This window comes from Arachis hypogaea, chromosome 5 (assembly GCF_003086295.3).
Source record: "Arachis hypogaea cultivar Tifrunner chromosome 5, arahy.Tifrunner.gnm2.J5K5, whole genome shotgun sequence".
In the NCBI taxonomy this organism is placed as follows: domain Eukaryota; kingdom Viridiplantae; phylum Streptophyta; class Magnoliopsida; order Fabales; family Fabaceae; genus Arachis; species Arachis hypogaea.
Window position 1 is genome coordinate 46100176 of NC_092040.1, and position 25129 is coordinate 46125304.

General features: G+C 38.8%; 1 protein-coding gene across 1 annotated transcript; it reads right to left on the reverse strand.

The window, feature by feature from the left end:
* Positions 1-3430: 3430 nt before the first annotated feature.
* LOC112801545 (uncharacterized) lies at positions 3431-7724 on the reverse strand. Its single transcript, XM_025844344.2, has 10 exons — positions 7090-7724; positions 6409-6820; positions 6099-6200; positions 5795-5951; positions 5514-5693; positions 4951-5085; positions 4650-4732; positions 4357-4450; positions 4168-4265; positions 3431-4052 (listed from the first exon to the last, which is right to left on the reverse strand). Exons 2-9 carry the CDS (start codon positions 6672-6674, stop codon positions 4191-4193), a joined length of 1092 nt encoding a protein of 363 aa, XP_025700129.1. The 5' UTR covers positions 6675-6820; positions 7090-7724; the 3' UTR covers positions 3431-4052; positions 4168-4190.
* Between the last annotated feature and the right edge of the window lie 17405 nt (positions 7725-25129).

Sequence of the window (25129 nt, forward strand, 5' to 3'; positions counted from 1 at the left end):
CCAAAAACACGTTACAACTTGGCGTTCAACTCCAAAAGAAGCATCTGCACGTGTAAAGTTCAAGCTCAGCCCAAGCACACACCAAGTGGGCCCTGAAAGTGGATTTCTACATCAATTACTTACTTCTGTAAACCCTAGTAGCTAGTCTAGTATAAATAGGATATTTTATTATTGTATTAGACATCCTGGATCTGGGATTCTATTTTTGATCCTGTGATCACGTTTTGGGGGCTGGCCATTCAGCCATGCCTGAACCTTCATCACTTATGTATTTTTAACGGTAGAGTTTTTACACACCATAGATTAAGGGTGTGGAGCTCTGCTGTACCTCAAGTTTTAATGCAATTACTACTATCTTTTATTCAAATTCAATCTTATTTCTGTTCTAAGATACTACTCGTACTTCAACCTGATGGATGTGATGATCCGTGACATTCATCATCATCCGTCCCTATGAATGCGTGCCTGACAACCACTTCCGTTCTACAAGCGAAATCTAGAGTGTGTATCTCTTGGATTCCTGATGCACGATGCATGGTTGCCCTCGCCTGACAATCGAGCCTTCCATTCCGTGAGATCAGAGTCTTCGTGGTATAAGCTAGAATTGATGGCGGCATTCATGAGAATCTGGAAAGTCTAAACCTTGTCTGTGGTATTCCGAGTAGGATTCCGGAATTGAATGACTGTGACGAGCTTCAAACTCGTGATTGTTGGGCGTGATGACAAACCCAAAAGAATCAAGGGATTCTATTCCGACATGATCGAGAACCGATAGATGATTAGCCATGCCGTGGCAGAGCATTTGGACCTTTTTCATTGAGAGGATGGGATGTAGCCATTGACAACGGTGATGCCCTACATACAGCTTGCCATGGAAAGAAGTAAGAAGGACTGATGAAGGCAGTAGGAAAGCAGAGATTCAGAAGGAGCACAGCATCTTCATGCGCCTATCTGAAATTTCCATCGATGATCTACATAAGTATTTCTATCTTTATTTTCTGTTTATTTATTATTATTATTCGAAAACTCCATAACCATTTATTATCCACCTGACTGAGATTTACAAGATGACCATAGCTTGCTTCATACCAACAATCTCCGTGGGATCGACCCTTACTCACGTAAGGTTTATTACTTGGACGACCCAGTGCACTTGCTGGTTAGTTGTGCGAGGTTCTGAAGAAAATGCTGAGTTAGTAGATGCGCACACCAAGTCGAATGCCATTATAAGAGATCACAATTTCGTGCACCAGCACTCATTGCATGTGAAACAGTGCAATGGTTAAAGATGAGGAAGAAGCAGGCGACAATTATTAAATTAGACTTTCAGAAGGCTTATGATCGGGTAAAGTGGAATTTTGTGGATATTGTGCTTCAGAAGATGGGTTTTGGTTGGAGATGGAGAGAATGGGTTAGGGAGTGTGTTGGTACAGCGTCCATGGCAATCCTAATAAATGGTTCTCCATCTAAACCATTCAAGATGGAGAGAGGTTTGAGGCAAGGTGATCCACTGTCTCCGTTCCTGTTTTGTTCTGGTAGTGGATGTTCTACACAAGATGATAGGGGAGGCAGTGAGGAACCGATGGATTTCACCGTTGCTGGTTGGCAAGGAAAACATAGTGTTGTCACATCTCCAGTTCGCAGATGACACCATATTATTCTGTCCACCAGAGGAGGAGACCATCAGAAACTATGCCAGATTGCTAAGGTGCTTTGAGGTGATGTCGGGGTTAACGATTAACTTCGATAAATCAAGTTTAATTCCAATCAATTGTGACTGTAGTGGACTGATAACATGTGCATTTTATTGGGATGTAAAGAGGCGAACCTTCCTGTTAGATATCTTGGCATTCCTCTAGGAGCAAACCCAAGGCTGGTCAAGACATGGAAACCGATAATTGACAAGGTTGAGGAAAAGCTCAGTTTGTGGAAGGCAAAGGTCCTGAATAAAGCGGGTAAGCTAGTCCTTATAAAGTCTGTGTTGAATAGTTTGCCAGTGTACTACCTGAGCCTATACAAGATGCCGAGGGCTGTGGCAAAAAAGTTGATATCGCTACAGAGAAGATTCTTATGGAGCAAGGAGGAAGATAGGAATGGTATAGCACTAGTTAAGTGGGAAGTGGTTCAGGCCCCTAAAAAGGAGGGTGACTTGGGGGTCGTGATGCAGTGATTAGAAAATCTGCTCTACTCTTCAAGTGGTGGTGGCGCTTTTCAAAGGAGGAATGTCCTTTATGGAAGAAAGTTGTATGCTCCTGCTATAATTTGAATCCCAATGTGATGTTATCAGCTCAGACACTACCTATTAGAGGGGGACCATGGAAGGATATATGTCAGATGCAGCTCAAGGATAACAATGTAAGAGACAAGATAATTGCTGGGTTGACTATGGAGGTGGGTGATGGTAGGAGGACACGATTCTGGGAAGATGTTTGGTTACAAGGTGGTTCACCCAAGATGAAATTTCCGAGACTTTTCTCTGTTTCAAACCAGAAAGAATCTGTTATAGGGGATTGCGAGTTTTCGGATGGGTTAGAGTGGATTTGGAACTTCCAGTAGAGGCGAAAATTATATCAGTGGAGTTAGAATTAGTGGATAATTTGCACGAGTCTTTAAGGCCTGTTAAACTAGCATATAATAAGCAAGATAGAGTTAATTGGAAGTTTGACAAGGATGGAACTTTTTCAACTAAATCTTTTGTGTAGGTGATGCAGTCAGATACTCTCCTGGAAGATATTACCAGTTATAACTTCACCAGAACAATATGGAAAGGTTTGGTGCCACCACGAGTGAAGTTATTTATTTGGTTTGTCTTGATAGGAAGAGTAAATACTAAAGAAAGACTACTTAGACTTGGAATAATTAGTCATGGAGATAACTTATGTATGTTATTTAAAAGAGATATTGAACATATTCACCACTTGTTTTTGGGTTGTCAGTTTACTTGGCAGGTGTGGTGTCAATGGCTTTCTGATTTTGGGAAAGCGTGGTCTATTCCGGGGTCATTGAAAGAACATTTTGAGAGTTGGACAGGCGTTGTAAATAGAAAGGAGGAGCGAGACATGATTTGCTTCTTTGCGGTTATCTGGAATGTTTGGCTAGAGAGGAACATGCGGATTTTTAATTCCAAAGGTGGTCCAGAAGAGGTGTTCCAAAGATCGGTGACCAGTTATAGAGAGTGGAGCAGTATGGACCCCTTTTGTTGTTGATGGCAATGTCGGAGATAACATCAGAGGTAATTTAGTTACCTTTGTCTTTATTTTCTTTTATGATCATGACTGCAATTTGTTTGTCTGTTGCTCCATTGTATTGTGTTGAGCTCTCTTATTCAAAAAAAAAAAAAAAATGAAACACTACGAATAGTATAGCGAAAGTGGCATTTAAAAGATAATACATTACATATTGCACAAAAAGAAAGCTAAAGGAGTAAAGGTTTTAATAAACTAAATATATGTAAGATAAAATAAAATAAAGGGAAACAAAGTTTTGACTTACACATGGTCATCGTCATATATTGAAATCGATAAGTTATGGAAACAAAACTGATACGCATGCAAAACTGAAAAAGTGGAAGAAGACAATCTTCCAAAAGTATATGCCCCGCATGTGTGACTGACACCGCAGGTTACAGGTTGAAATCCTCTACCATTCATAACGCGGTATCCACAGTTAACGCCTCTGGGAACTTAGACCAGTCACATTTATATGCACCATGAATTTTAGAAGAGTAACAAAGATTTCACCTCTTTGCAATCTGAATGTTAAACTTCTTTAATATCTCTGCCCTTCAAGTCAACCTGATCAGTGGACTTGTCCACTCCCAAGATCAAGTATTCCTTCTTGCTCTGCTCCACCTTCTTCTCCAAGTCTCGTGTGTCTTGCATCATTATCAAGATAGTCTAAGGATCTGTCACAATAGCACTACTATCATCTTCAAAAGGTCCGCTGTCAAAGCATCGTCTGTCTTGTGAACGGATCTCATTAATCGTGCCAGACGATCTCAAAATTACATCAAGTAAATAAACCAGCCATCAACTGTCACTGTTGATCTCAACCTGTAGAGGCAACAAGCAACTTAATCAAATAAACCGGAAGAGAAACTTTGTGTGGTAATAGAAGTAGATGCTTTATTATATATATTTATGTAAATCCTAGGTTAGATATTCAAACCGGAATGCTCAGGATCAATTCACTCAAATCCATTGGTTGTACTCATCCATCCTTATTATGAAGGAACTTGAACTTGGGGAACCACCTCCACCATAGGCCTTAAGTTCAAAGTGTAGAAAATTCATTAATGCATATCAAAGCATTACACAATGTTGCAAGAAAAGAAATATAAAACAAAGTAGGGCATACCCTTGCAACTTCAGAGGTATCAGTGACCCTATCCATGCTACGCAAGCACATTTTGAGATTATTCCGTTGCATGAATATCACAGCTCCTATGGGTCTGTATTGGTGATACATTATACATAAAATTTATCAGAATAAACAATCCAATAAATCTTTGGTACAGTTAAAAAGCACTGGCAAGCATTCCTGCTGTTGGCTGACCTCGGGGAATAGCATTCTTCTAACAAGATAATAATAATAAGAAAAAAAATTAAACATAAACTCAACGCAACTTTCTTCTAAATAAATTTTCTCACCTCAAACCAGCAGCAGCACTTTTCAAACTAAGGAGTCTTCCAATTTCATCACTTAGGTTGGAGTTCCCATCTGCCCGAACACCCTAAAACAACAAGAAGAATTTCAATCACAAAATCACAGGTAGCAAGATTTTTTTTATTTTTTATTTTTTATGGTGAGCATTAAAATAAACTGCAGTGAGCATTAAAAATATGCTGCCACTTTTGAATCTCTCTAATAGTTTCAACAACATAGGAAGGAGAACTGACAAATTAAAGATGAACCACAATGGAAAAGAAAGAATTATGTACTAAAGTATACCAGGCACTCTCCATAAAATCCTCTTCCCAACCGAACCCTAAACACCTTTTGCAGCAGTTTACTTGCAGCATCCTGGCGAGATGAAACATGTGCATTTCCTTTAGCGATTAGACCTTCAGCACTTAACTCCAGCAACTGCAATGTACATATTTCAAAGAACACAATATTCAGCAAACACAAGAAAGGTGGATATATTTACAACAATTTGCATAGAGAACTGTAAAGAAAGATGGTTCCAAGGCCTGGAGTTTTAAGTACTAGTGCATCACTATGTAAGAGAAACAAACAAACAGATAACACAGCACACACCAAATTAGTGCAATGTATCCTTATAACCGCCTGAAGCTGTTTTGCTACAATTTCTATTGAAACAGATTTTGAACTTACACTCTTTGACTTAGTTCAAGTAAAAGTATAGACTCCTGAGATGCAAGAAATGCTATGGATTCATATCCATTTGTCTTTAATCCACTTTTTCATATGAATCTTGGTAAATTTCTAAACTTTTATTTAGTAGCAATAAGAATAAACACAGCACGAACTTAAACTATGATCAGCAATACCTGCTTATACATGTTCGGATTGGAAATGCAGTTAAGCTTTTCCCGCCATTCATTCAGTCCAATGTTAAAGGCCTTAATGTTAGGCAAGGTATATCGGCGAAGATCTCCATCCTCAATATAGCTGAGAATCATCTCCACACGCTCCCTGTCTTTCGACTCCACTAAATTTGGAACCACACCCTTAATGAAATTCAATCATCCGTATATTTCAGGTTCTCAACCACTGGTATGTTAAATGTTTCAGAAATAAAGCATATTAAATAATATAAATCCCTACTTACATCAGAATTCATGTCCGCACTTTTTCTCGAAAAGTATTCATAAACAGTACTGGAGCTACTCTTCTCATTGTTAACATGAATCATAATGTTCTCAGCAAGATCATCAGCAGAGGGAATATTACGAAGCACCGATTTCCGGTGATCAAACCCAATAATCCTAGATAGACAAAACCGAGTAAATTAATATGCACATGAAAAATGAAACGATGCATAGCACATTAGCACCAGCATGAAAACAGAAAATAGGATGGGTTAAAAAACAATCAATTGGTAATAAAATAAAAGAACTTGAATGTTAACCTACTTGCATTTTGATTGCTTGGAGAGTTCGAAAATAAATTCTTTTGGTGGAATAAAATCAAGCAGGTAGCAGGTCTCAAGGCCTTCAATGCACAAATCTTCAACCCTATCATACAATATCCAATGCAAGTTATGAGGGAACCAACATTCAAAACAATAACTTTGCAACATTGCAGAAGCTTCAAACACCAAATCAGGTAAGCACTTAATTGTTAGAACTTCCCTAAGACCTCAAAAAGCTCCACCAGAAAAGGAAACAGAGCACCTCCATCAACAAAAGAAAGGAAATTAGAGAACAGAAGAAGACAGAGAACCTGAGAGAAAGAAAGGGAACCGAAGAGAAGGGCAAAATGAGGGCAGGGAGGTTGTGGCGAATGTGGAAGAGGTGAGCAAAGAGGGCAGAAAATGCTCCAGAGAAGGTAGGGTAGTTGTAGACAACCAAGTTGGGAACTTTGTCTTCTGAAGCTTTGGCTATGGCTTCCAATGCCGCATCAGAACGCAAGCTCCTTCTCCTGCTCCCAAACCATGCACACAGAGGGAGGCTCCTCAGTTTTCGAAGCAGAGACACTGATGCAGCCATTTTCTGTTTTTCAACGACGTTGTTATTCCACTTTAATGTTTTTCCTCACAAAATTTCTTTTCTCTTTCTCCAGTATGCATACTCATAGGTCATATCTACACATTTGAATTCTTGTGTTGGGTGCATAGTTGTCAGATTCACAGAACCTATTAGTAAGTGCAACAAAATAAATAGTTCAATGATTCCTTAGTCACAAAACTAGCATCAAAAGAGAGCCAACCACAACAAATTGAGCCAATCCCATGGGATAAACCAATGCTCAGTAACTCAAATTGCTTTCAAGTGTCACTCTAGAGTCAAGACAAATATAATTAGCATCAATGTACCTATTCTAAACCTACATTAAAACAGAAACAATCAAGTATTAAAAATTAATATAGAATAACTAAAAAAAATTAAAAAATAAAAAACTCGCCTCTACACGGCAGAAGCAGAACCAAAGTCACGGGCTCACGGAAGAGAAGGTGGAGGCGGAGAAGGCGATCCACGGCGGAGCCAAGACGGCCGGGACGATACAGACGGAGGCGAGGGGCGCGGAGGAAGCACAGGCGAGCAGAGGCTGGCGGCGCACAGAGGAGGCAGAGGAGCCGGCGAGAGGCCCGGAAACGAGGCGGCGACCGTACGGTGGCGCTGAGTGAGGCACAGAGGTGAGAGACCCTGATGCTGATAGCCGTTGTGTGTGATGTTTTCTGCGAGAGGGAGAGAGTGCGCGAGGCTGGCGATGGAATAAAAGTTCTCAACACAAAGTAAATTTTTATTTTATTTTATTTTTGTTTTTGTTGTGAATAATAGGGCTAAAAACTTGCGAACTCCTACCTTTAAGCTAGTTCTTTTGTGGGTTTGATCTATAAAGTTGTACCCTAAATTAGTTAAGTTAGTTTTTTAAGATTTTCCTTGGACATTTAATCAGTTGCTCTATTCTTCCTCTGTAAGTGTGAGTAATTTCAATTGCGACTCTTTTTTTAAACATAAAAATCTACTTCTAGAATTACTCTTCTAAATCTCAATGCCCAAGCAAATTCTAAGACCTTGAAGAGCTCCCCACAACCCAATTAAAAAAGTAGTACATTTTTCAATATTCATCATGAATTCGGTGACCCATCTTCCTGATTTGTCTTTACACACACCGCAACCTGCTGCTTTTTCATTTTCCACAGACGTCTTATCTGAGTTTACTTTTATCCACCTTGGAGGAGGCGGCCATCAGGCAATATTCACCTGAACTCTCCAATTGTAAGTTAGCAATGTTCCTCTTCTATTTTGTAGTACTTCTTCGATATTCTGCACATAATTTTTTATAAATTTTACTAGTTCTGAGGGTCTCTTTTTTTAGGGTGACTAAATATTTTCTGATTCCTCCATTTTCACAACCACCAATAACAAGTTGTGATGAACAGATTTTGCCAATTTTTTGGATTTTGGGTGCCTGGATCAGATAAAAGACACCATCAAATCCAGAGATCAAAGGAATCTCTGAAAATTTTTTGAAGTTTTAAGGAATGAATCAATTTTGTTCAGATTCTAGATGCTACTCCACAGTCTCGCAACACATGTAGTTAACTTTCCTATGTGTTTTTACAACGATGACAATAAGGTACTGTTCCAAGAATTCTACCCCTTTTGTTGGCTGTGAATAATTTTGTATGTGTTGTTTGTCAAATGAACATTTTCATTCTTTGTGGACCCTGCCACTGCCGTATGATTTTTCGAACTTGATCTTGTACATTATTCTATTGAGTGAGATACTTGTATGCACTCTTTATTATTATAAAGAGTTGGCGTGTTTTCAAAGATCGACCTAAGGTCGGGTTACCATCAAATTAGGGTGAAAGAAACTAACATTTCTAAGACTGCGCTTTGAACTCGCTATGGTCACTATGAGTACACGATGATGTCCTTTGGTCTAATGAATGCCCCTGCTGTATTCATGAATTACATGAACAAGGTGTTCCGACCCTTTTTGGATAAATTTATGGCGGTATTCATAGACGACATACTAGTGTATTCTAAAACTGAAGAAGAGCATGAAGAGCACTTGAGAGTTGTGTTGCAAATATTGAAAGAGAGGAAATTGTATGCGAAGCTTTTGAAGTGCGAGTTTTGGAAGAGAAAAGTGAAGTTATTAGGTCATGTGGTGAGTAAGGATGGGATTGCAGTGGATCCGTCTAAGATTGAGGCAGTGGCAGAGTGAAAGAGGCCGATGATCGTAACTGAGATCAAAATTTTCTTAGGCTTGGCCAGATACTATAGGAGGTTCATCAAGGGATTCTCACATATTACTCTACTGATAACGAAGTTGACACGTAAAGAAGTACCTTTTATGTAGACGCCGGAGTGTGAAGAGAGTTTTTAGACCTTGAAAGAAAGGTTAACCTTTGCATCAGTACTTATTATACCTGAGCCGAATGAACCATTTGAAGTTTATTGCGATGCGTCATTAAAGGGCTTAGGTTGCATGTTGATGTAACATCGAAACGTGGTGGCTTATACCTCATGGCAACTGAGATCGCATGAGGCGAATTATTTGACGCATGACTTGGAGTTAGCGGTTGTGGTGTTTGCTTTGAAAATTTGGAGGCATTATCTGTACAGGGTAAAGTTTAGGGTCTTTTCCAACCACAAGTAGGAAGTCTTTGAGTGTAGCGTGGATGATACTCAAGGAATAGGAGTTGCTAAGCAAGTTTGCGAGCTTGAGGTTAGGAGAGGAGGATGTGGCCGAAGGTATGAGTTTGAAACAGTTGAAAATCACAAGTGATTTTAAGACTTAGATTCAAAAAGCACAAGAGAGTAAAGAGTTACAGAAAATGCTAAAGACTATGGGACAAGAAAAACATGAAGAGGTTAAGAAGAATTAAGAAGGGATTTGGAGGTGCAAGGAGAGAATTTGTATACCAAGTGTGGGAAGCTTCCAGAATAAAATATTGTCTGAAGTTCATAAGAGTGGATTTTTAATTCATCCAGGAATTACTAAGATGTATCACGACTTGAAGAGGATATTTTGTTGGCCAAGAATGAAGAGTAACGTGGTGGCGTATGTGGCTAAGTGTCTAACGTGTCAAAAGGTGAAAATTGAACATCAAAAGCTGTTTGGCTTGTTACAACCTTTAGAGGTTCCACAACGAAAATGGAAAGTTATCACTATAGCTTTTGTAATCGGTTTACCAAGGACACGAGTTGGATTTTATGCGATTTGGGTGATTGTGGATCAGTTGACTAAATTTGCTCATTTTCTACCTGTTCGGATGACTTATTCTCTAGATGAGTTGGCAAGGGTATATATTAAGGAGATTGTGCGATTACATGGTGTGCCAACTACAATTGTATCAGATCGTGATCTGATAAACCACTATTTTATGGTTTATCTTGTGCTTAATTGAGTGGATTTATCGATCTTTCATATACTTATTCATACTAAATGCATGGGTTTACATTCTCCTTCCTAATTTTGTGCTATGATTGAAAACATGCTTCTTTAGCCCTATATTTGCTATATTAATCCTCTCTTGTTACCATTAGATGCCGTGATATGTGTGTTAAGTGATTTCAGGGATTACAGGGCATGAATGGCTCAGAGGATGGAAAGGAAGCATGCAAAAGTGGAAGGAATACAAGTTGAAGAAACTGCTAAGCTGTCCAGTCTGACCTCTTTGCACTCAAAAGGTCATAACTTGAGCTACAAAGATCCAAATGACGCGGTTCTAGTTGCGTTGGAAAGCTAACATCTGGGGCTTCGCAACAATATATAATTTGCAATAGCTTTTTCGAAGTTAAGTGACGCGAACGCGTGGATGATGCGTCCGCGTTGCATCTGCGAATCTCATTCCACGCAAACGCGTGGATGACGCCTCCGTGTCACTTTCCCGCGATTTGTACATACCAGATTTCGAAATTAGCGATTTCTGGGTTGTTTCTGACCCAGTTTTTGGCCCAGAAAGCACAGATTAGAGGCTATAAAGTGGGGGAATGCATCCATTCATATTATGCTTTTCATAATACACTTTTTTTTAGTTTTAGATGTAGTTTTTAGAGAGAGAGGTTCTCTCCTCTCTCTTAGGTTTTAGGATTAGGATTCCTCTTAAAGGATTTACGATTTCAACTCTTCATCAGGTTCAATATTTCTTTTACTTTATATTTCTCTTCTACTTTGAGATACTTTAAAGCTTTTATTTATGTTTGATTTATGTTGCCCAATTGGCTTATGAATATTTTCCATGTTAGATTTGACTGCTTTGAATGAATGTTATTTGAGGTATTCCAGATATTTATGATTTTAATTTAGCTTTTTGTATTATTGGCTTTAAATTGATTAACTGGAAGCTCTTTCGTTATCAACTATTCATGATTGATTGTTATGTCGGCTAATTAACTGGAATTCCACTAACTCTAGTCTTTCCCTAGGATTTGGCTAGGACTTGGAAAATCTAACTAATTAGTTCACTTGACTTTCCCTTGCTTACGCAAAGGTTAACTAAGTGGGATTAACTTCCATTCTTATAGGAGTAACTAGGATAGGACTTTCAAATTTTCATATCTTGCCAAGAGTTATTTTATAGTTAATTATTTATTTTATTTGTCCTTTAATTTACTTGTTCCCCACTTTCAAAACCCCAATTTACAAAACCCATAACCAATAATAAGAACATACCTCCCTGCAATTCCTTGAGAAGACGACCCGAGGTTTGAATACTCGGTTATCAATTTTAAAAGGGTTTGTTACTTGTGACAACCAAAACTTTTGTAAGAAAGGACTTTTGTTGGTTTAGAAGCTATACTTGCAACGGGAATTTATTCTAATTCTAGACCACGCAAAACTCCTCTCTCCAAAATGGCGTCGTTGCCGGGGAATTGCAAACGTGTGCCTTATTATTAGTTATTGTAAATATTTTTCTTTTACTTGTTTATTTGTTCCTTCTCTTCCCTCTTATTTCTGATAGTTACTATGAATTCTCACCCCTCTCGCTTTGAGTTTGGTTCTAATTTTGTTGCAAGGAAAGGAAGCTATAACAGGACTATGCATCAAGGTCTAAGAAATCAAAGATGGATGGAGCCACAAGGATCTGATCACCCCTTTGGGAAACAACACCTTCCAAGATATCACAGACAAAGACCATCCTACAATGCATACCAAGCTGATAGATATGGTGGACCGCCTAGTAGCTACCAACAAGCCCCACCATATGCTCAGAGACCATCCTCATAACATAACTTTGAACCACCACACTCACAAGCCCCTTTCCTCCATTCACCTCCATATGACCCCAATGCTTATTCACCACACCAACCACCATATGAACCATACCCAGAACCACCACCTCAATATATACCGTCTCCATATCCTTATCAAAAGGAACCACTTCCGTGTTATGAATCTTTTCTCCCAACAAATGAACCCTTCTATCCACCCCAAACCTCCATGAAAAGCAAACTTGCCTCTATCACTAGTCTTACCTCTACTCTTCAAGCACTTATATCCCGCATAGGCCAACCCTCTACACCCAATATTCAACCCTCAAGCTTCACTGCACTTCCATCTCAACCACATAATGATCCACCCATCCCATCACCACCACCCATGGAAGAGCACCCACATCCATCAACCCAAGAGCAACATGATCCCGATGATACTATTGACATGGAACAAGAGAGAAAGGATCATCTTCACGAATCCATACTTCATAAGGAGCTAGAGGAGGCACTAAAGGTAAAGGTAGTAGAGACCTTCGCAGATAAAGGAGTAGTTGAAGGGAGTTATCATAGAAAAGAAGCCATCAAGGAAGATTTTGTACTTGAAGGTGAAGAAATGGTTGAACAGGAAATCATCAAGGATGAATACGATTTCATACTTAAATACCTGGATCAAGCAAGAAATCGATTACCTTTTCGACGTTCGGACATTCAAAGAACCCCCATGGCTTCATGTGGAAAATCTACTGAAGAACATAGCAGGAAGGAGAAATTGGGCACTCCGGTGGATAGTGAGCAGCACGATTTGGTATTGGAACAAGTGGAGAAAGCCGGAATTATTAAAGAAGAAGAGGAGGCAGTGGTTGAAGACTTAGGAGATGCTGAACCTCCATGGGAAAGTCAAGTTATAGAGCATCTTTTAAAGACGTTTGAAGCTGATGTTGAGGAGGGTGTACAACCTCCAAAGCATATCATAGTTGAAGACCTTGAAGGAGACGATCAAAAGATGGATTCAATCATTAATTAATTCTTATCTACATTTGAATCCTCTCCTATTGGACTTGACATGGAAATTAAAGATGAAGAAGCACAACATCCCATACCCTTGGTGAACAATGAAGAAGAGATTAAATTGGAAGAAATTCACCAAAAGGAAGAGGTTGATATTGAAGATTACAAAGAGGTGGCAGATGTCGAAGAGGAGCACAAGGGAGTGGAGCTTGCACGTTCATTAAAAACACCTCCCCCGAAGTTGCCATCATCTTTCACAACATTCAAGTGGGTAAAATTCATATCCCTTAGCTTTCTAATTCCACTTGAATACGGGCTACTGGAGATGGATGGCCAACTTAGAGCTCTTTGTGGCATTAAGAGTAAGAAGAAGATGGTCAGTGGTAAGATTTATCCTGCAAGGTTCAACATGGTTGTGTGCTCAAAATTTAAGCGCAAAGGTTGGTGTAAAGCTCAACTGAATGGGTCTAGGAATTTGTTTGGCCGCTTTAGTGAGAATTCAAATTGCCTGCCACCCGGTTGGAACACTAATGATCAACAAGAAGATGGGTGCAAAAGCAAGGTTTGGGACCCTGGAATTCAATCTAGAAATCAATACTCTTGGGGCCTTGTCACTTGCTTCAGCTTACTTGAAGGCCTTCTGCGCCTAGTTTGGGATCCCGGAGGCTACTGGAATTCCAAACACTAGTGGAGATTCCTTGATCAGTACAAGCACAAGCCCTACCACGCGTACGCGTGCCCCACACGTTTGCGCCGTTTTCATAATTTAGCCATCCACGCGATCGCGCCAACCACGCGACCGCGTCACCCTCAAAAGTGGCAATATGATTTTCGAACAGAGAGTTGTGCGAGCGCGAGGCTGCCCTCGCGCCACGAGCACAAACCATGTCATGTGTCTGTGTGACCGACGCTCCCGCATCACCTCACTTACGTGCTACCAGCGTGAACGCGTCACTCACGCGTCCGCGTCACAAGCGACGCACAACTTATCTTAATCTGCCAAAATATCTTATCTTTTTCTTCCCCTTCCTCCTTCTTCCCTCTTTCTTCTTTCTTCTTTCTTTCTTTTTTTTTATTTTCATGCATTTTTATGTTGGTGTTGGAGCTTTATTTGGATTTTACTTTATTATAACTGAGCTTGTGGATATCATAAGGATTGGTTTGACAATTGATATTTTAAATTTGGCTCTCATATATATTTGGATTTATTACTTTCATTCCTCTTTTAACTCACAATACTTGTAATCCACCTGTATTTGAGATTATCATTCACAATTGTCATCATACAAGTGCTTTTTAATCCAGCTTATTTTAACAATTGATGCTTGACCTATGCTTCTCATGCCTTTGCCTGCATGCTTTTACACATCTTGTATCTAATTGATTTAATATGCCTTGCTATATTTCCATTGATGTCCTAATTGCATGTAGTCGCGACCATGTATTTAAGACATTATCCCTTACCTTGGCATTGATTATCACTTAAATCTTCCTCCTCCCAGTTCTAGCTATTTGAATTACATGTCTCTTTCCTTTCTCCCTTTTTCAGGATGGCCACCAAGAAGGATAGAGAGAAAGCTACTCCCAAACCACCGGCAAGGAAAGGAACAAAAAAAGAGCACCAGTTGAGGAACCACAACCCCATCCACCTGCACATCTCAGCATGCACCGAGACTGTGCAATCTTTAAGTGTGGGGAGGTCGATACAGATCTCCATGGGTTAGTTATTTTCTGACTCAACACCAATATTTAAACTTCTCTGTAGTTAGTTCTTGCATTTGCATGTTTGATTGCATTATAGTTAGATTTTGTGCATATTTTACCACCACTTGGTTGAAGTAATAAATTTCTTTTCAATACTTTATTTTATAATATTTCACTAATTTAAATTAAAAATTAAAATTTTCTATGTGTTAAATTTGTTTGAAGTTGTATTTGGAACATGGTTTTTGAGCCAAAGAACACACAACCTGTGAGATTTGAGTTTATTTACATGGTTATATTATTTAACCATAAATTTTTATTCTTGTGTGTTTTCTTCTCTATGATTGCAATCTTTGCTTTGTTCCATTCTATATGTCCATTATTTAGTGTATTTACATGCTTGCATATGATTGAGGCCATATTTGATTATTAACTCACTTATCCCAAATAAAGCCTACCCTTTTATGTCACCCTTGTTAGCCACTTTGAGCTTTTAATCCCCTTCTGTTTTATAACCACATCACTAGCCTTAAGCAGAAAAACAAATTAAATATCCCAATTGAATCTTTGGTTAGCTTAAGATAGAGGTTGTGCATCAACTAAGTGTGGAGAAACTGTGGGAACATGGGTTAATAAGAGAATGTATCATATTTCTAATTCTGAATATTGGGAAATTTGGGTATCTACTCATGTAAAACAGAAAATTAAAAATTTCATATGCATTGATATGTTATTTTAGTTTTTATGTCTCAAAAAAAATTATATATATATATATAATATAAATAAATAAATAAGGGGACAAAATTACCCCAATGTTAAGTTAATAAAAGATCAATGCATATGTGACACAAATTAAAAGAAAAGTTGATACATGAGTATGTGATACAAAAGTGGGAATTATGGGTAGCTAGGCATGATTTTAGAAGTTATATAGAATGTATGTATGTTAGGTGATAGCCCAGGTTATTCAAAGATTCAATTTATAGCTCACTTAGCCATACATATACCCTCACCCTTACCTTAGCCCCATTACAACCTTGAAAAGACCTCATGATGTTTGCATTAGTACATTAAATATTTGTTGATTGGTTAGATGAAGAACAAAGTTTAGAAAGCATGATTAGAGAAGAGTAGAGTGAATAACCCTATACACCTGAGAGACTAGAGTGATATACACTACCGGTAAGGGTTCAATGCTTGATTCTATGTTCCCTGCTTTCATTAGCTATCTTCTTACAAGTTTACTTGCTTTTTATTGTATAATTTGAATTAATGGAATTTGATTCATATTTGTCTTGAAGAACTTATTCACTTTTAACCAAGTAGGTAGAAACATTTTGCATGTAGTTGCATTCACATAGATAGGTTGCATTGCTGATGAGCGGATAATTTATACGCTTTTTGGCATTGTTTTCATATAGTTTTTAGTAAGTTTAAGCTACTTTTAGGGATGTTTTCATTAGTTTTTATGTTAAATTCACATTTCTGGACTTTACTATGAGTTTGTGTGTTTTTCTGTGATTTCAGGTAAATTCTGACTGAAATTGAGGGATTTGAGCAAAACTCTGAAGAAGGCTGACAAAAGGACTGCTGATGCTGTTGGAATCTGACCTCCCTGCACTCAAAATGGATTTTCTGGAGCTACAGAACTCCAATTGGCGTGCTCTCAACGGCGTTGGAAAGTAGACATCCAGGGCTTTCCAGCAATATATAATAGTCCATACTTTATTCGAAGATTGACGACGTAACTTGGCGTTGAACGCCAAGTTCATGCTGCTGTCTGGAGTTAAACGCCAGAAAAACGTCATGATCCGGAGTTGAACGCCCAAAACACGTCATAACTCGGAGTTCAACTCCAAGAAAAGCCTCAGCTCGTGGATTGATTAAGCTCAGCCCAAGCATACACCAAGTGGGCCCCGGAAGTGGATTTATGCATCAAATACTTACTCATGTAAACCCTAGTAGCTAGTCTAGTATATATAGGACATTTATCTATTGTATTAGACATCTTTGGTCTCAGTTTTGTTTTATTCTTCATCCTAAGAGATCATTGATCACGTTAGGGGGGCTGGCCATTCGGCCATGCCTGAACCTCTTTTGCTTATGTATTTTCAACGGTGGAGTTTCTGCACACCATAGATTAAGGGTGTGGAGCTCTGCTGTACCTCAAGTATTAATGCAATTCTATTATCTTTTATTCAAATCTCTCTTATTCTTATTCCAAGATATTCATTCGTACCCAAGAACATGATGAATGTGATGATAAGTAACCCTCATTATCATTCTCACTTATGAACGCGTGTGATTGACAACCACTTCCGTTCTACATGCAACAGAGCTTGAATGCGTATCTCTTAGATTCCCCAACAGAATCTTCGTGGTATAAGCTAGATAGATGGCGGCATTTATGAGGATCCGGAAAGTCTCACCTTGTCTGTGGTATTCCGAGTAGGATCCTGGGAATCCGGAAAGTCTAACCTTGTCTGTGGTATTCCGAGTAGGATTCCGGTAATGAATGACTGTGACGTGCTTCAAACTTGCAACCTGCTGGGCGTTAGTGACAGACGCAAAAGAATCAATGGATTCTATTCCAGTAGGAGCGGGAACCAACCGGTGATTAGCCGTACTGTGACAGAGTGCGTGAGCATTAGTTTTCACTGCGAGGATGGGATGTAGCCATCAGCCATGGGTGATGCCTCCAGACGATTAGCCGTGCGACTGACAACCGCATAGGATCATTTTCCCGAGAGGATTGAAAGTAGCCACAGTTGATGGTGAACCCCTATACAAAGCTTGCCATGGAAAGGAGTAAGAAGGATTGAGTAGAAGCAGTAGGAGAGCAGGCGTCCTTGAGCCATGCAGCATCTCCATTCACTTATCTGAAATTCCCACCAATGAATCTGCATAAGTCTTCTATCCTTTTATTTAATCTATTCTTTTATCTTTATTTTCGAAATCCATAAACCAATTTAATCTGCCTGACTGAGATTTACAAGGTGACCATAGCTTGCTTCATGCCAACAATCTCTGTGGGATCGACCCTTACTCACGTAAGGTTTATTACTTGGACGACCCAGTACACTTGCTGGTTAGTTGAACGGAGTTGTGAATTCAACCAGTGCCATAATAAAGCTTTCATACAAAGACAAACAACTTAAAGAGAATTGATCACAATTTCGTCCACCAAGTTTTTGGCGCCGTTGCCGGGGATTGTTCGAGTATGGACAACTGACGGTTCATCTTGTTGCTCAGATTAGGTAATTTTCTTTTCAAAAAATCTTTTTCAAAAATTTTTCTTTTATTTTTCGTTTTTACAAACTTTATTTTCGAAAAAATTAAATAAAAATACAAAAAAATTAGAAAATCATAAAAATCAAAAATATTTTGTGTTTCTTGTTTAAGTCTTGTGTTAATTTTTAAGTTTGGTGTCAATTGCATGCTTTTAAAATTTTTCTTGCATTTTTTTGAAAATCCCATGCATTCATAGTGTTCTTCATGATCTTCAAGTTGTTCTTGACAAGTCTTCTTGTTTGATCTTGATGAATTCTTGTTTAGTGTTGTTTGTTGTTTTTCATGTGCATTTTTGCATTCATATTTTCCATGCATTAAAAATTTCTAAGTTTGGTGTCTTGCATGTTTTCTTTGTATCAAAAATTTTTCAAAATAATGTTCTTGATGTTCATCATGATCTTCAAAGTGTTCTTGGTGTTCATCTTGACATTCATAGCATTCTTGCATGCATTCATTGTTTTGATCTAAAAATTTCATGCATTGAATATTTTTGTTGTTTTTCTCTTTCATAATTAAAAATTCAAAAAAAAATCAAAAAAATATCTTTTCCTTATTTTCCTCCAAATTTTCGAAATTTTGGGTTGACTTGGTCAAAAATTTTTAAAATTAGTTGTTTCTTACAAGTCAAGTCAAAATTTCAATTTTAAAAATCTTATCTTTTCAAAATCTTTTTCTTATCTTTATATCAAATTTTTGAAAATTAGCTAACAATTAATGTGATTGGTTCAAAAATTTGAAGTTTGTTACTTTCTTGTTAAGAAAGGTTCAATCTTTAAGTTCTAGAATCTTATCTTGTAGTTTCTTGTTAGTTAAGTCAATTTTAAAATTAAATCTTTTTCAAAATATCTTTTTCAAATATATCTTTTTATCTTTTATCTTATCTTTTTCAAAAATTTTATCTTTTTCAAAATTTGATTTCAAAATATCTTATCTAACTTCTTATCTTCTTATCTTTTTAAATTTTGATTTCAAATCTTTTTCAATCAACTAACTAACTCTTTGTTTGTTTCTTATCTTTTTCAAAACCACCTAAGTACTTTTCCCTCTCTAATTTTCGAATTTTTCTCCCTCTCTTCTCTTCTTCTATTTAATTATTTACTTACTAACACTTCTCTTCATCTCTCCTCATCCAAAAATCCGAATCCATCCTTCTTCTTCCTTATACCCCTTTCTTCTTCTACTAACATAAGGGAATCTCTATACTGTGACATAGAGGATTCCTTTTTCTTTTCTTGTTTTCTTCTCTTTCATATGAGCAGGAACAGGGAAAAGGGCACTCTTGTTGAAGTTGATCCAGAACCTGAAAGGACTCTGAAGAGAAAATTAAGAGAAGCTAAAATACAACAATCCAGAAATAACCTTTCAGAAATTTTCGAACAAGAGAAGGAGATGGCAGCTGAAAATAATAATAATAATAATGCAAGGAGAATGCTTGGTGACTTCACAAAGCCAACATCCAAGTTTGATGGAAGAAGCATCTCTATTCCTGCCATTGGAGCCAATAACTTTGAGCTTAAGCCTCAACTAGTTGCTTTAATGCAACAAAACTGCAAGTTTTATGGACTTCCATCTGAAGATCCTTATCAGTTCCTAACTGAGTTCTTGCAGATCTGTGAGACTGTAAAGACGAATAGAGTTAATCCTGAAGTCTACAGACTCATGCTTTTCCCTTTTGCTGTAAGAGACAGAGCTAGAATATGGTTGGATTCACAACCTAAGGATAGCCTGGACTCCTGGGATAAGCTGGTTACTGCCTTCTTAGATAAATTCTTTCTTCCTCAAAAGCTGAGCAAGCTGAGAGTGGATGTTCAAACCTTCAAATAAAAAGATGGTGAATCCCTCTATGAAGCTTGGGAAAGATACAAGCAGCTGACCAAAAGATGTCCATCTGACATGTTTTCAGAATGGACCTTATTAGATATATTCTATTATGGTCTCTCTGAATTTTTGAAAATGTCATTGGACCATTCTGCAGGTGGATCTATTCACCTGAAGAAAACGCCTGAAGAGGCTCAAGAACTCATTGACATGGTTGCAAACAACCAGTTTATGTACACCTCTGAGAGGAATTCCGTGAATAATGGGGTACCTCAGAAGAAAGGAGTTCTTGAAATTGATGCTCTGAATGCCATATTGGCTCAGAACAAAATGTTGACTCAACAGGTCAACATAATCTCTCAAAATCTGAATGGATTGCAACATGCATCCAACAGTACTAGAGAGGCAGCTTCTGAAGAAGCTTATGATCCTGAGAACCCTGCCATGGCAGAGGTTAATTACATGGGTGAACCTTATGGAAACACTTATAACCCATCATGGAGAAATCATCCAAATTTCTCCTGGAAGGATCAACAAAAGCCTCAACAAGGCTTTAACAATGGTGGACGCAACAGGCTGAGTAATAGTAAGCCATATCCATCATCTTCTCAGCAACAGACAGAGAATTCTGAACAAAACACTTCTAATTTAGCCAATATAGTCTCTGATCTGTCAAAGGCCACTTTCAGTTTCATGAATGAAACAAGATCCTCCATCAGAAACTTGGAGGCACAAGTGGGCCAGCTGAGTAAGAAAGTCATTGAAACGCCTCCCAGTACTCTCCCAAGCAATACAGAAGAAAATCCAAAAGGAGAGTGCAAGGCCATTGATTTAATCAAAGTGGCCGAATGCATAGTGGAGGAGGAGGACGAAAATCCTAGTGAGGAAGACCTCCTGGGATGTCCTTCAAGCAAGAAGGAGTTTCCTATTAAGGATCCTGAGGAATCTGAGGCTCATACAGAGACCATAGAGATTCCCTTAAATCTCCTTCTGCCATTCATGAGCTCTGAAGACTATTCTTCCTCTGAAGAGGATGAAGATGTGACTGGAGAGCAAGTTGCTCAATACTTAGGAGCTATCATGAAGCTGAATGCCAAGTTGTTTGGTAATGAGACTTGGGAAAGTGAACCTCCCTTGCTCATTCATGAACTGGATACTTGGATTTAGAAAACTCTACCTCAAAAGAGACAAGATCCTGGAAAGTTCCTAATACCTTGTACCATAGGCACCATGAGCTTTGAAAAAGCTCTATGTGATCTGGGGTCAGGGATAAATCTTATGCCACTCTCTGTAATGGAGAAGCTGGGGATCATTGAGGTACAACCTGCCTTGTTCTCATTACAATTGGCAGATAAGTCTTTGAGACAAACTTATGGAATGGTAGAGGACGTTTTAGTAAAGGTTGAAGGCCTTTACATCCCTGCTGATTTCATAATCCTAGACACTAGGAAGGAAGATGATGAATGCATCATCCTAGGAAGACCTTTCCTAGCCACAGCAGAAGCTGTGATAGATGTCAATAGAGGAGAGTTAGTCCTTCAATTGAATGGGGACTACCTTGTGTTTAAGGCACATGGCCATCCCTCTGTGACAAAAGAGAGTAAGCATGAAGAGCTTCTCTCAGCTCAAGGTCAAGAAGAGCCCACACAGTCAAACTCTAAGTTTGGTGTTGTGAGGCCACAACCAAACTCTAAGTTTGGTGTTAAGACCCCATATCCAAACTCTAAGTTTGGTGTTGGCAACTATACAACATTGACCTGATCACCTTGTGGCTCCATGAGAGCCACTGTCAAGCTATTGACATTAAAGAAGCGCTTGTTGGGAGGCAACCCAATTTTATTTATCTAATTTTATTTTATTTTGTTTTAGTGTTATTTTTGTGTTTAATTAGGTACATGATCATGAGGAGTCACGAAAAAATCAAAAAAATTAAAAACAGAGTCAAAAACAGGAGAAAAAAATTTTTCACCCTGGAGGACGCACGGGCTGGCGTTTAACGCCAGTAAGGTGCATCTGGCCGGCGTTCAACGCCAGAACAGAGCACCATTCTGGCGCTGAACGCCAGAAACAAGCAACATTCTGGCGCTGAACGCCAGGAATGTGCCCAGAGAGGAAAAACTGGCACTGAACGCCAGTAACAAGCATCAAACTGGCGTTCAACGCCAGAAACATGCTTTACATGGGCGTTGAACGCCCAGAATGTGCACCAATGGGCGTTTAAACGCCAGAATGGTGTGCCAAGGCATTTTACATGCCTATTTGGTGTAGGGATGGAATTCCTTGACACCTCAGGATCTGTGGACCTCACAGGATCCCCACCTACCTCGCCCTCTCTCACTCCATTCATGGTCATCCCTTCTGTTTTTCATTCACCACCTACATCTATCCACTCTCCCCCATACACCCCACCTACCTTTACAATTCAACTTCTCTTTCCCACCCACTCCCACCCATATAGCCGAATCCATCTCCCCTCACTCACCTCCATCTTCTTCTTCTTCTTCTCTTCTTTCTTTTCTTGCTCGAGGGCGAGCAATATTTTAAGTTTGGTGTGGTAAAAGCATAGCTTTTTTGCTTTTCCATTACCATTAATGGCACCTAAGGCCAGAGAAACCTCAAAGGGAAGACAAAAGCTTCCACCTCTGAGTCTTGGGAGATGGAAAATATAAGCCGTCATAGCTCAGTGGTATAACATGTGGCTGCAAATCAAGAGATCTCTGAGATACCTCAGGGGATAAGTTGTCTTCCACACAAATATTGGAAGCAACTAAGGGCAGAAACACCAAAATTATTAGGAATCATTCAACAGAAACAAAGGAAGAGACATAGAGGAGCTCAAAAAGCACCATTGGACCTTCAAGAAGGCGCCACCCTCACTCAGGTGGATTCATTCCTTGTTCTTTATTTCTTTCTGTTTTCGGTTTTTAATATTGTGTTTATCTATGTTTTGTGTCTTTATTTCATGATCATTAGTATGTAACCATGCCTTAAAGCTATGATTAAAATCCATTAATCCTTCACTTCTCTTTAATGAAAAATGTTTTAATTCAAAAGAACAAGAAGTACATGAATTTCGAATTTATTATTGAATTTAATTTAATTATATTGATGTGGTGGCAATAATTTTTGTTTTCTGAATGAATGATTGAACAGTGCATATGTCTTTTGATATTGTTGTTTATGAGTGTTAAAATTGTTGGCTCTTGAAAGAATGATGAACAAAGAGAAATGTTATTGATGATCTGAAAAATCATGAAATTGATTCTTGAAGCAAGAAAAAGCAGTGAAAAAGGAAGCTTGCGAAAAAAAAAATATAGCGAAAAAAAAAATAATAGAAAGAAAAAGAAGGAGCAGTAGAAAAAGCCAATAGCCCTTAAAACCAAAAGGCAAGGGTAAAAAGGATCCAAGGCTTTGAGCATCAATGGATAGGAGGGCCCAAGGAAATAAAATCCAGGCCTAAGCGGCTAAATCAAGCTGTCCCTAACCATGTGCTTGTGTTATGAAGGTCCAAGTGAAAAGCTTGAGACTAAGTGGTTAAAGTCGTGATCCAAGGCAAAAGAGTGTGCTTAAGAGCTCTGGACACCACTAACTGGGGACTCTAGCAAAGCTGAGTCACAATCTGAAAAGGTTCACCCAGTTATGTGTCTGTGGCATTTGTGTATCCGGTGGTAATACTGGAAAACAAAGTGCTTAGGGCCACGGCCAAGACTCATAAAAGTAGCTGTGTTCAAGAATCAACATGCTTAACTAGGAAAGTCAATAACACTATCTGAAATTCTAAGTTCCCAGAGACGCCAATCACTCTGAACTACAAAGGAAAAAGTGAGATGCCAAAATTGTTCAGAAGCAAAAAGCTACAAGTCCCGTTCATCTAATTAAATTAATATTCATTGATATTCTGGAATTTATAGTATATTCTCTTCTTTTTATCCTATTTGATTTTCAGTTGCTTGGGGACAAGCAACAATTTAAGTTTGGTGTTGTGATGAGCGGATAATTTATACGCTTTTTGGCATTGTTTTCATATAGTTTTTAGTAAGTTTAAGCTACTTTTAGGGATGTTTTCATTAGTTTTTATGTTAAATTCACATTTCTGGACTTTACTATGAGTTTGTGTGTTTTTCTGTGATTTCAGGTAAATTCTGACTGAAATTGAGGGATTTGAGCAAAACTCTGAAGAAGGCTGACAAAAGGACTGCTGATGCTGTTGGAATCTGACCTCCCTGCACTCAAAATGGATTTTCTGGAGCTACAGAACTCCAATGGGCGCGCTCTCAACGGCGTTGGAAAGTAGACATCCAGGGCTTTCCAGCAATATATAATAGTCCATACTTTATTCGAAGATTGACGACGTAACTTGGCGTTGAACGCCAAGTTCATGCTGCTGTCTGGAGTTAAACGCCAGAAAAACGTCATGATCCGGAGTTGAACGCCCAAAACACGTCATAACTCGGAGTTCAACTCCAAGAAAAGCCTCAGCTCGTGGATTGATTAAGCTCAGCCCAAGCATACACCAAGTGGGCCCCGGAAGTGGATTTATGCATCAAATACTTACTCATGTAAACCCTAGTAGCTAGTCTAGTATATATAGGACATTTATCTATTGTATTAGACATCTTTGGTCTCAGTTTTGTTTTATTCTTCATCCTAAGAGATCATTGATCACGTTAGGGGGGCTGGCCATTCGGCCATGCCTGAACCTCTTTTGCTTATGTATTTTCAACGGTGGAGTTTCTGCACACCATAGATTAAGGGTGTGGAGCTCTGCTGTACCTCAAGTATTAATGCAATTCTATTATCTTTTATTCAAATCTCTCTTATTCTTATTCCAAGATATTCATTCGTACCCAAGAACATGATGAATGTGATGATAAGTAACCCTCATTATCATTCTCACGTATGAACGCGTGTGATTGACAACCACTTCCGTTCTACATGCAACAGAGCTTGAATGCGTATCTCTTAGATTCCCCAACAGAATCTTCGTGGTATAAGCTAGATAGATGGCGGCATTTATGAGGATCCGAAAAGTCTCACCTTGTCTGTGGTATTCCGAGTAGGATCCTGGGAATCCGGAAAGTCTAACCTTGTCTGTGGTATTCCGAGTAGGATTCCGGTAATGAATGACTGTGACGTGCTTCAAACTTACAACCTGCTGGGCGTTAGTGACAGACGCAAAAGAATCAATGGATTCTATTCCAGTAGGAGCGGGAACCAACCAGTGATTAGCCGTACTGTGACAGAGTGCGTGAGCATTAGTTTTCACTGCGAGGATGGGATGTAGCCATCAGCCATGGGTGATGCCTCCAGACGATTAGCCGTGCGACTGACAACCGCATAGGATCATTTTCCCGAGAGGATTGAAAGTAGCCACAGTTGATGGTGAACCCCTATACAAAGCTTGCCATGGAAAGGAGTAAGAAGGATTGAGTAGAAGCAGTAGGAGA